We start from the raw sequence: 12,623 nt of genomic DNA, 5'->3' as shown, positions 1-12,623 counted from the left end.
ACACAATAGATACATTTTTCTGCATGTGATATCTTTGCAGATATTTTTTAATTTTTGTGAGAAATGTAATAGATTGCTTACCAGAAGCTTTAACAGCATCATGAGTTTCACATGGTTCACCTATGCCATACTCGTTTTCGGCCAACACCCTGAAAAAGTATGCTTTGCCTTCTTCTAGGTTGGAGATCCTAAAGGATGTTTTAGGACAGTCAGTGGAGACTGTAGACCAAGCTTTCCTTTCAGCATCACGTTTCTCAACAATATAATTCTTTACTGGGCTGCCACCATCAATAATTGGAGGATCCCATGAAATCATTGCTGAGTCCTTAGATGATTCTTTAATGACAAGGTTGACTGGAGGTCCAGGGGTATCTATTTTTTTAAACAAATTTGAAAAAAATGAGCATATTTATGTAAATATGACAATATAATTTACGATAAAGTTGTTAATACTCTGTTGTTATAGAATATAAAGATTAACATGTTGGTGCCATAGTTCAAGAGTAATCAATTACCTAGCACAAGTGATCTCTGCATTGAGTGGTTCTGCCTATTATATAATCATACTGAGGGGTGTCAGAACATTTTTAGGTTGGGTGCAAGATATAATTTTGGCATCCCTAAATCGCTGAAGGTTGCCCCCTCAAGGGCAGATGGAGTAACCCACCACACCACCTACCTGATGCAGGGGTTAAACATATTAATACAGGGATCTCACCAGCAGGAGCAATACAGTGGCAGCCTGGAGCATACATGGGTTGCTGGGCATTGTAGTGCATCTGGTGCAGTATGCACCATTAAGCTGTAAGCTCACTGTGATGGCAGTAGGGTGCTTTGGCACCTAAGTGGTGGTGGTACAGCATAGGTAAACAGCCTATGTGGCTGTAGCAGGGTCTAAGGATCCCAGGGTGCATACGTGGCTAATGGACATCAGAGGAGAGTGACCCACAGCATTGCCATGCATGTGCAGTAGTACATGTTACAGGACAGACCTGCTGTGAAAGCCATGGTGGGTGATAGTGCCCGACGGCTCTGTTCTATGTGACTGAGGCAGTGCAGAGTGCTGCTCTCCCAACAGCATTGACTGGCACCTCTCAAATGTTTTGAGGGGGAGTATGAGCCACCTCCTTGCCCCCTCATTCAGACACCAATGATCATACTAAAAGTCTGTCTCTGACTTGTGCAGTCAAAAGCAGACAGTTGGGTGCTATCGCAAGCCTTGCACACGTCCTTACTGTACCGCAGCTCCCTCACTGCAGCAATGGCAGCCGTTGTGAGAGCTGGAGAAACATGGAGAGATGGTGGAATGATGGCTGTTGGTGAGATAACAGAAGAGTAATGCAACTGTGAAAACCTGTAAGGTGATCAGAGATGAGATAAATCGAGGGAGGGGCTGGGATGGATAAACAATTCTACACTGCTGGGCACAATAACAACAGTAATGTCCCAGCAATTGACTAGTCTAAAAGACCAGTATAATTATATAGTAATCTGGTTAAAACTATAGACAAAAAGCCGTGTATATGACATAGGGGAAATGGTCCAAAATAGGAAAAGCCATGCGCTTCCAGTTTCACCAGGAAGGACTTTGTGCAGTTGAAAATCAGAAGCCAGAAAATACCTTTATGATAGCAATTATTAATTAAATTAAATGTGCAACATGTGTCTAGTGAACATTCATATACTACTTACCAAGAACTTTAACAACAATGGTGTATGACTTTACACCACTGCTATTCTCCAGGGTCAAGATATATTTGCCAGCATCATACTTGTTAACATTTTCACAGCGTACGAAAGTGTCATGATCTGTTGACTTAATAGTGAGGCCTTGTCGCTCTTTTATGTTTGCATTCAGTTTAGACCAGGAAATCTTTGGTGCTGGACGTCCTCTTACAGGCACATAAATCCTCATGGTTACACCAGCCATGAGCACAAGAGCTTTCCTCAGGTCAGCATCAAGTTCTCCTTCAGGGGCAACTGTAGTAAAAGTAAAAAGAAGAAATGTTACAGTTTATGTTTAAAAAAATAAATAAAATATAGGAATAAATTAAACATGGGCCCTCATTCCGAGTCGTTCGCTCGGTATTTTTCATTGCATCGCAATGAAAATCCGCTTAGTACGCATGCGCAATATTCGCACTGCGACTGCGCCAAGTAATTTAACAATGAAGATAGTATTTTTACTCACGGCTTTTTCATCGCTCCGGCGATCGTAATGTGATTGACAGGAAATGGGTGTTACTGGGCGGAAACACGGCGTTTTATGGGCGTGTGGATGAAAACGCTACCGTTTCCGGAAAAAACGCAGGAGTGGCTGGAGAAACGGGGGAGTGTCTGAGCGAACGCTGGGTGTGTTTGTGACGTCAAACCAGGAACGACAAGCACTGAACTGATCGCACAGGCAGAGTAAGGTTGAAGTTACTCAGAAACTGCAAAGTAGTTTGTAATCGCAATATTGCGAATACATCGGTCGCAATTTTAAGAAGCTAAGATACACTCCCAGTAGGCGTAGGCTTAGCGTGTGTAACTCTGCTAAATTCGCCTTGCGACCGATCAACTCGGAATGAGGGCCATTGTTCCAGAAACCGAACTCACTTAAGATGTCTTTGGCCAAATGTTTGTCTGGAACTTCACTGGGATCACTGTAACCAATTTTATTCACAGCTGAAACTCGGAATTGATATTCTGTGTTTTCCATGAGACCAGTAACAGTGTACTTGGTATCTTGCAGGTTTTTGGGCAAATTGCATCGCACCCAGTTGTCTGTGTCAGCTCTTTTAACTTCAACCAGATAACCAATTATGGGACTGCCACCATCATAGGCCGGTTTGCTCCAGGACAGACTTACACTGCTGCGGGTTGTATCAACAACCTTAGGGAATGCAGGTGGCCCAGGTGGATCTAGTAATTAAACATACATAACATTATGATGATGCTCATTCAAACAAATATACACATTTTATAGAATTAGCCTTCATTATGGTGATTCTAGCACTTACACTGAGGTTCAAGAGCAATTACTGCCTTTGATGAGTTGCTAGGCTTGCCTGGTCCAGCTTTGTTTAAGGCAGTGACTCTGTATTCATACTCAGTACCTTCTTGGAGTCCAGTTGCTTTAACTGTCCTTTCCATGACAGGCTTCTTGGTTACCTTAGTCCAGTTGAAAGACTTTGTATCACGCTTTTCAAGCAAATATCCAGTAATTGGAGACCCTCCGTCGCTAGCTGGTGCTTTCCAGCTAACAGTCATATGATCCTTTGTTATGTTGCTTATTACAGGGGGATCACATTGTCCCGGTGCATCTGCAAAGAAGAATCGAATGTGAAATTCACATCAAATTTTATGAAAATTCAATCTGTATTGTTTGTAATATTGTTTGTTTGTTATGATAAAATTTGTGATTAAACCATTAGTTAGTTATATGATGTCTTGTAGTCTTAGGTAGTTTAGATTATATATTAGTTTAACATTAACGGATATGTGCATACAATTTTATATCCACAATAGAATTATTTTTAACAAGTATTCTGCTGTACTTACATTTTGAAATCATAATGTTTTCATTTTTAACCTACAGTCAGTGTTATAACCTACAGTCAGTGCTGAAAGGTTTTAAGTTATCCATACATATTAAGAAAAATAAGAAAAACGTTTACTCAATGGGGATTATTGCTATATAAAATGTGAAACTAGAAGGTGCCATTATACATTAATGTTATACATTGTGATCTGTCTTACCATATGGGTTCTTAGCAATGACAGATTCCGTATAAACAGGATCTCCAACACCATATTTGTTTTCAGCAGAAATGCGGAACTGGTACTCATGTCCTTCAATCAACTTCTCCACACTGCAGCTGGTTGTCTGTATATTTGCAGTTACTTGTGCCCAGTTAGGACGGCTGGTTTCACGTTTGTCAAGCACATAGTTTGTGATGTCAGAACCACCATCTTCAAGAGGAGGTTCCCAGCTAAGCATGGCACGATCAGAATACATGTGATTTATCTTAAAAGAAGCAGGAGGTCCGGGTTTATCTGAATCAAGAGAATAAAAAGACCATGACACCTATGTCTCCATCATTTCTTCAAAATACACTATGATACAAGAAAATCAGGAACAGCTGGCTTACCGAGGACTTTAAGCTTGATAGTTGCTGACTTAGAGCCACTTGCATTTTCAGCTACAATAGTATATTCTCCTGTTTCCTTACGGTTAACACTGAACAACTCCAATAGGAAGAGGTTCCTCTTGGAGGATATTTTTATACCCTCAGCTGGCTTTACTTCTGCTCCATTCTTACTCCAGGAGACTGTTGGCATTGGTTTGCCGAATACTTGAGCATCAAGACATACATTTGCTCCAGCTTTAACAGTGATGAGAGATTTCATCTGTATGCTTAGATCGATCTTGGGTGGAACTGCAAAGAATAATGTCACAGACTTGAAATTAGCATCCACCATAAAATGGAACCCCCCCCTTCCCCCAGATATAACTATGTTAGTGCTTTTTTATAACTGTCTACTACAGACCAGCGTAAAATTAAACCTTTAGTTGATTCTAGGTTATTTAAATCAGGGCTATTCTTGCAATGAGGTTAATTTACCAATTTGAGTTAAAGGGACAACAATAATAAATACTACTTTTGTATTTAATTTTATTGTACCTTTAAATACTGGAGTAAAAAATAAGGAAGAGGCGGCAGCTTTGAAAAATGTTTCTTAGTAAATTCACCCCCACTAATTGACTGTTAATACATTACCATGTCAATGGCAATAGGCCATTTGTGAGAATATGATATATAAATACAGTATGTTAGCTGCCGCTATCAAGTTCAGTGCTTCTAAATACATTATTACCCCTACGTAAGTTGTCTTATTTACGTTTTCTATAAAAGCGTGCATGCTTACATACCATTTTCTGCCTGAATAGTAACTGGATCTGAAGGTTCAGATGGCCTGCTAGTGTTGATGGCAGTCTTGGCAATTGCTCGGAACTGGTATCGCTCATTTTCCTCCAAGTCGGTGACAGTATATTCTTCCGTTGGAATTTGGGAAGCTGTGGTATTACATTTCACCCACTTTTCACCTGGAAGTTTGCAGGCTTCCACAAGATAGCCAATTATTTTGCTGCCACCATCATGCTTTGGCCGAGTCCAGACAAGTGACACAGTGCTTCTGGTGATATCAATAACTTCTGGTTTTCCAGGAGGATCTGTAAATCAACATTGATACGTTAAATTTGCTCAATGTACATAGCAGTGTTGTAAAGAATTTTAACTAGAATTTAATTTATATCCTACATACCAACTGGTGTTCTTGCAGTCACATATTCAGTGGGTCTGCTAGGCTTGCTAGATCCAGCCCTGTTTAGGGCAGAAATTCTGAAAGTGTACTCCAAGCCTTCAATCATACCAACACATGGATATTCTGTTGACCGCACTGCAGTATCATTGGCCTTCACCCACAGCAAGCTATTTCTTTCCTTGCGTTCTATAGCATAACCTGTAATGGGGCTTCCGCCATCATTATCCGGTCTATCCCATGCAACAAATATGCAATCTTTGTTGACCTTGGTAACTCGGGCATTCTTTGGTTCACTAGGTACATCTGTAAATGTTAAAATATAAAGTTATTTTATATTTCACTTAAAGGGAACTTGATCACATGAACTAGTGTTTTATGATTCAGTAGTGCATCATATGAGAACCTTAACATTGCACCATGGTACTAATAAAATACTATATATATATATTTATTTATTTATTTTACTTATATGACTTGCTGTAATCCCACTACTCCCTTTAATGCCATGGGCATTTACAGTATATATTTCAATGTAATAAAATATAGATTAACACACAGTTATTTACAATCTTTGTTTAAAAGTTTTATTCTTGTCACTGTCATTTTATGAGAAAGTGACAAATCCACTTTATATGAAGTTAGCATGTCAGTGAGATGCCACAAATGTTCCTTACCAAATGGGAATTTAGCAAGAACACGATCTGATGTGATTGCCTCTGAAACTCCAAAACGATTCTCAGCACGGACACGGAATATATATTCTTGTCCTGGGATCAGTTTTCCGACACGGCAACTAGTTTTGGTGACTGATGATACGGCCGTAATCCAGTCTCCTCTACTTACATCACACTTTTCAACAATGTAGTTGGTTATGTTGCTGCCACCATCTTCAAGGGGCAAGTGCCATGAGAGTGTGCAAGCATCAGAATCTATTTCTGAAGCTTCAAACGGTGCTTCTGGTGGACCTGGGATATCTGTAAAAAAAAACAAAAAAACAAAAAACAAATTATTAGTTTTGGTTTTCTTTTTTCTTCTCTAGGAAGAAAGGACTATAGGTGATTCCTACATACCCATTACTATTACACGTATTCTCTGGGAAGCAATGCCACTGCTGTTTTCTGCAGACAGAGCATAGAAGCCACTGTCTTTCCTTGTAACATCTTTTATTATAAGAACTGTGGTATTCTGTCCTTTGTGCACAGCTAGACGGCTTGATGGCATGACATCGGCGTCCGCTTTCAACCATTTTGAAACAGGAATTGGTTTTCCATAAACCTGTGCCTCAATTCTAAGTTTCTGTCCTGCTTTGATAGTAATCACTTCAGGCATTAAGATCTTAGGTGGCACTGTAAAATACATATAAGAAATCAAGTATGTTCATGTGTTCTTTCATTTTATTGTAGGGCCTAATAATTATTTGAATGCTAAAGACTCATTCATGTCTGGTTAATTATATATTTTACTTACAAAGCTGTTCCTTGACTTCAAATAATCCATCAGCCTCTCTTGGTAAGCTCACGCCAACAGAATTTCTGGCAGCAACTCTGAATTTGTATTTTGTGCCTTCTTTGAGTCCAACAACCACGATATTCAGGTCTTTTACGACAGAATATTGGGTCCAGTTGTTCTCTGGCTGTCCTTCTGCCTGGTAACTTATAACATAGCCATCAATTTTGGCTCCCCCATCTCGCAGAGGTGGGAGCCAAGCCAATGTGGCGCTGTTCTTTGTCATTTCTGTGACATCAAGCTTTTTAGGTGGATCTGGCTCACCTGTAAATACATTGAAAATTGTTAGAAACAGGCATTAGTTGTGATCATTCCTTTGTTGACAATTCAAGTCGCATTGTATACAACCTCAAATTCCTAACAAGAGAGTTTACATTTATCTGTTATCCAACTATAAAGTAAGCAGGTTGTTGATGTAAAAGTTTAAATTGCACTCTCACAATGAATCCACCAATGTCTATGGTTATTTATTGTTTAAGACTGCAACATCAATCCTTTTAATTTTCAATTACATCACACTTGGTCGATGTTCTTGAACCGTGACAAAAGCAGTCAGGCAATTTTTTGCATGTTTAAGTCAAGGATGCCAGCTGGTGATATAGGACCTGATTCAGAAATGTATGCAATGACAGTATTTATGGAGTTGAGTCATTATTGGACAACTGTGCACACATCTAGATACCTTAGTGATGCTGCATTCAGTGAGGGTTTGTTTACGAATTGACTGACTGTCAGGAACCATTTGGGGGAGGTAATGGGGAGTGGTGGCAAAAATGCAGGCATGTTATGACCATTTTTGGGGCATGTCTCAGCCTACAACTGCAATCCCATACTCCCAAACATGGTGCCATCGTCTCAGTTCCTGCAACCATTTTGTGCAACTACAGGGTCACTCAAGAAGTCGATTATAAAAGGATCTGCGACCACTGCTATGTATTTGTACACATTTGCTTGGATCTGTGAAGCTGTCGGTGGACTTCTCAATACATTTCCAATCAGCTACTGCATTAGCATATTTTCGCATATTAGCGGTGAATAAATTCACAGCTGCAAATGCATTAGCGTCCATCTCTGGATTAGACCCAAAGTGTTGAGCCACATAAAAAGTGCTGATTTTGGAAATAACATTCTGAGAAAGAAAATATTGAAGCTCAATGATCTTACTATAAATTGTGTACTGTTATGCTGTTATTCTTTTGTACCCAGTTAAACTAAATATTGTTTTAACTGGAAAGACAATAGATTTCCTAATATATTTGTGGTACAGAACTTACTTATTGGATCTGTTGCAAGTATAGTCTTGGGTGTGTCTCTTGGAACGCCTGATCCATATTCATTGACAGCAGTTACTCTGAAAAAGTATTCAGTTCCAGGTACAAGATTGGCAACCTTAAAACTGGTTTTCTTCCAGTCTGCCACTACAGTTGCCCATGTCTTCCTATCCACTTCACGCTTTTCTAAGATATAGTGAGTCACTGGGCTTCCACCATCATTTTCTGGAGGTACCCATGAAAGTTGACATGACATTTTTGTGACGTCTGAAATTGTAAAGTCAGCCACTGGCCCAGGAGTATCTAGAAAATAAATACACTCTCTGTTAGGTAATGCACAGATACACAATGTATTGCATTTCAAGCCTGCATTTGTTTTACTTACCAAGTACTCTCACATTGACAAACACTGCCTTTTCTCCTGCTGCATTGACAAGTGATAAAGAGTATTTGCCAGAGTCATCTCGTGTAGAGTTGGGGATTACTAGGAATGCCATGGTATCAAGAAGGTCAACTTGTCCTTTTCTAACCACATTATCAACACCCATTCTCCTCCATGTAACTTTAGGTGTTGGTCTTCCTCTAACCACTGCAAAGAGTCTGATAGGACATCCTGCTCTAACAGTAACCAACTTCCTCATGCTTGCATCCAAATCGATTTCAGGAGATTCTGTGAACAAATGGGTAAAAAGCACAACAAATGTAATATATGACAATAATAATATGTTAACTAAACAATTTTCCAGAAAAAATAATAATTACCAAGTATTTCTTTAGGTGAAACAGCCTCTTTGAGTTCAGCAGGTCTTCCAATACCAACTTGGTTCTGTGCGGCAACTCTAAACTCATATTCTTGTTTATCACTAAGACTGGTGACAGTAAACTGTGTGTGAATAAGCTGAGCAGCAACATTGCATCTCTTCCAGCCTTCCTCGGCATCCTTGGCTTCACCCTTAGGTCTCATTTCTACAATATATCCAATTATCGGAGCACCACCATCATAAACAGGTTTTCCCCATCCCAGTGTAATAGAGGTCTTTGTACTATCAGCCACCTTCAGATTTGTTGGAGGACCAGGAGGTTCTGCAAAGAAAATCAATTAATGCACAATCTTTAATACAAAAAAAACAGTAAGTTCATATAAAAAAATAATAATACTGTCACTTACCTATTGGATCTTTTGCAATTACAGGTCTTGATGGGCCACTTGGATCTCCAAGACCAATTTCATTTTCTGCTTTAACACGGAATTGGTACTCATGTCCAGGAATAAGGTTTGGGACTTTAAGACGCCTTTCTGGGATCGCAGTCTTGGTTACAGCAACCCATCTAATTGAGTGTTTTTCTTTCTTCTCTAGAATATATCCAGTAATAGACTTGCCACCATCATATTCTGGTGGATTCCAGACAACGGTCATTTCATCCTTGCTGACTTTGGTGACTTCTGGTGGCTCTGGAGGTCCAGGTCTGTTATATCGTGTTTTGGCAACAATTGGTTTGGTTTCTGTTGGTGGACCAGTACCCATCTTATTCTCAGCACGAACTCTGAAGATGTATTCATTTCCTTCTATCAGGCGAGTTACATGTGCATGGTTTAATACCACAGAAGCAGAGTATGTTGTCCAAACCATGCGCTTGCTTTCACATTTTTCTAAAATATAGTTTTGTACCTCACATCCACCATCATCTTCTGGTGGATCCCAGCTGAGTTTACACCTGTCACTTGATACATCAGAAACTTTCAGGTTTCTTACTGATCCAGGTACATCAAGAACATTAACAGTAGCATGTGCAGTAAAGCTTCCCGCTGGGTTTGTGGCTGTGACCACATATTTTCCACTGTCTGATCGTTTTGACTTATCAAGGATAAATTTGGTGTAATCTGATCCATTATCAATTTTCAGCCTGGGAGATTTTAATATATCTGTTGTATCTTTATCTTTTGCCCATGCTATTTCTGGCTGTGGTTTTCCTCTTACTCCAGCTTCAATCCTGATTGTTTCACCAGCTTTCACAACTAGCACTCCAGTTAATTTCAAATCTAAGGCAGGTTTCAAAAGTTCTTCTTTGACTAAAACCTCACTTGTCTTTACCCAGTTACTTTCACCTCCTTCGTTCTTGGTCTGAACCCTAAATTGGTATAATTGGTTTTCATGGCATTTGTCTATAAGGTAACTAGTTTCCTTTATGCTACCTTTATGGACCCTTTCCCACTCATCAGAATCTTTAAGTTTTCGTTCAACATGGTAAGACAAGTTGGGGCTGCCACCATCATAATCTGGACGTCTCCATTTCAGGTACACAAATGTTTTTCCTACTTCAGCTATATGAAGATTTTCAGGTTCACCAGGCTTTTCAACTGGATTAATAGCTAGGACAGGTGTCTTGGTTTCAACAACTGGACCAGGACCCACCTTGTTTTCTGCACAGACTCTGAATAAATATTCATGGTTTTCTATAAGAGATGCTTTTATCAACCTCTTTGTAAGATCAGAGGAAATGACAAACCACCCTCTTTGGCTTGGTTCACGGTATTCCACAATATAGTTTGTTATCTCAGAGCCACCATTATCTTGAGGGTTCTCCCAAGCTACCACACAGGAATCTTTGGTAACATAGCTTATCTTAAGGTTCTGACAGGGTCCAGGTCTGTCTAGGACATTGACAATAACCACACCCTGGGCTTGACCAGAGCTGTTCTTTGCCACAATTGTGTATTTTCCATGCTCAGCTCTTGTTGCTGATTTTATTTGCAAACCAACTGGAGGAAACTCTTGAGTTATTTCAGTTCTGTTGTCTTTTGTTACCAATTTGCCATCCTTAGACCATGTAATGTCTGGGTCTGGTCTGCCCTTCACACGAGCAGTAATGTTAATTGTTTGTCCAACTCTTACGGTTAGCAGGTCACGGCAGGTTAAGTCAAGATCAACCTCTGGTGGGTGAAGAATATCCTTGGCAATTACACTTTCTGGAAGTTCTCTAGGTTCACCTTCCCCAACTATATTTGCTGCTTTTATACGAAATCTGTACTCATTTCCTTCAATCAGACCTGGAACTCTGAAAGCACATTGCTTGATGAGATCATCTATATTAATTCTATTCCATTGGGCTGTTCCTGATTTTTGGCATTCTACAACATACCCTAAAATGGGACTGCCTCCATCTCTGGTAGGCTTAGTCCATACTAAGTCAGCTGTTTCTCTGCTCTTGTCTTTAAGTTTGGGATTTATAGGTGGACCTGGTGGTGTTATAGGACGAGAAGCTTTTATTGGATCTGATACTGGTGATGGCTTACTTAGTCCAGCAATATTCTCAGCAATAACTCTGAATTCGTAGGTGTTGCCTTCATAGAGACCAGTGGCACGGAACTTAAGATCAAGCACTGGTGTCTTGTTTACTCTTACCCATTTACCAGAAATTTCTCGTCTTTCAAGAATATAGCCACTAATTGGACTACCGCCATCAGATTTAGGAATTGTCCATGCAACAGTTGCAGCATTCTCTGTGATGTCAGACACCACTGGTTTTCCTGGTGGAGATGGTGGATCAAACATATGCTTGGCAACAGTTGGCTTAGATTCTAGTGGTTTACCAATGCCCATCTTATTTTCAGCACTAACACGGAAAGTATACTCATGACCTTTCTGAAGGCGTGGAATTTTGGCTTTCGTTTGAGTACTTCCTGTGCTAACAATTCCCCATGTTTCTTTCTTGCCTTCACATTTCTCCACAATGTAGTTCATAACTGCACTTCCACCATCATCCTTTGGTGGCCTCCATGAGATAACCATGTAATCTGGAGTGACTTCTAATATATTTATTGGACCTGTTGGTGGGCCAGGAACATCCAATACTGTAAGATGTAGAGCAACTGTCTTGCTTCCAGCAATATTAGAAACTGTGAGCAGATATTCTCCTGTATCTTTTCTTGTACAGTTTTTGAGTGTAAGGATTGTTGAATAATTGTCAGTGTCAATTTTGTAGTTGCCTTCTGACTTTATTTCTGCACTATCAGTCACCCACTTTGCTGTTGGAACAGGGATTCCTCTCATGATAGCAGGAAGCCTTACAGTTGTACCAGCTTTGACTACAAGGCCTTCAATTAACTTAACATCAACTTCTATGCTTGGAGCCGCTGAAATTAAAAAGATAAATAATTACAATCTGCAAGTAACACTGCAGTAGCAAATTTATCATCATTAATTATAGTAAAGAAATGTCATTGGAATTATTACCCAGTTTTTCTTGGCACTCTATTGGTACAGTTGTGTCTGGGCGGCCAACTCCAGCAATATTCTGTGCTCTAACACGTAACTTGTAGATCTTTCCATTGGTTAGCCCAGTGACAATGCATTCAGGTATGGAAACAGTCTTGAAGTTGGTCCATTCCTCTGCACCATCTTCTTGATAGTCAACTACAAATCCAGTGATTTCAGAACCACCATCACGGTCTGGATAGTTCCAAGCAAGAGATACTTCGGTCTTGTCTACATCTACATGATGAAGGTTCTTTGGTGGTCCAGGTGGATCTGGGTTAGA

The 12,623-nt window shown here is 39.9% G+C and overlaps 1 protein-coding gene across 29 annotated transcripts in view; it reads right to left on the bottom strand.

Moving 5' to 3' along the window:
• TTN (titin) overlaps positions 1-12,623 on the bottom strand; it is a 302,099-nt gene that overhangs the window by 53,961 nt on the left and 235,515 nt on the right. For all 29 annotated transcript variants that reach the window (XM_063933349.1, XM_063933371.1, XM_063933359.1 and 26 more), the window contains 16 exons: positions 12,320-12,613; positions 9,253-12,219; positions 8,847-9,167; positions 8,470-8,754; positions 8,088-8,387; positions 6,775-7,077; positions 6,378-6,653; positions 5,982-6,281; positions 5,308-5,610; positions 4,916-5,215; positions 4,134-4,421; positions 3,742-4,038; positions 3,003-3,305; positions 2,599-2,904; positions 1,693-1,980; positions 82-372 (listed from right to left, as the gene is read on the bottom strand). In XM_063933349.1, the coding sequence (XP_063789419.1) occupies positions 82-372; positions 1,693-1,980; positions 2,599-2,904; positions 3,003-3,305; positions 3,742-4,038; positions 4,134-4,421; positions 4,916-5,215; positions 5,308-5,610; positions 5,982-6,281; positions 6,378-6,653; positions 6,775-7,077; positions 8,088-8,387; positions 8,470-8,754; positions 8,847-9,167; positions 9,253-12,219; positions 12,320-12,613 (7,422 nt within the window). The remainder of the gene's footprint in view (positions 1-81; positions 373-1,692; positions 1,981-2,598; positions 2,905-3,002; positions 3,306-3,741; positions 4,039-4,133; positions 4,422-4,915; positions 5,216-5,307; positions 5,611-5,981; positions 6,282-6,377; positions 6,654-6,774; positions 7,078-8,087; positions 8,388-8,469; positions 8,755-8,846; positions 9,168-9,252; positions 12,220-12,319; positions 12,614-12,623) is intronic.

Source organism: Pseudophryne corroboree, chromosome 7 (assembly GCF_028390025.1).
Source record: "Pseudophryne corroboree isolate aPseCor3 chromosome 7, aPseCor3.hap2, whole genome shotgun sequence".
NCBI classification, from domain to species: domain Eukaryota; kingdom Metazoa; phylum Chordata; class Amphibia; order Anura; family Myobatrachidae; genus Pseudophryne; species Pseudophryne corroboree.
Note: the sequence above shows the minus strand (reverse complement) of the source record. Positions and strands in the feature narration are given on the sequence as shown.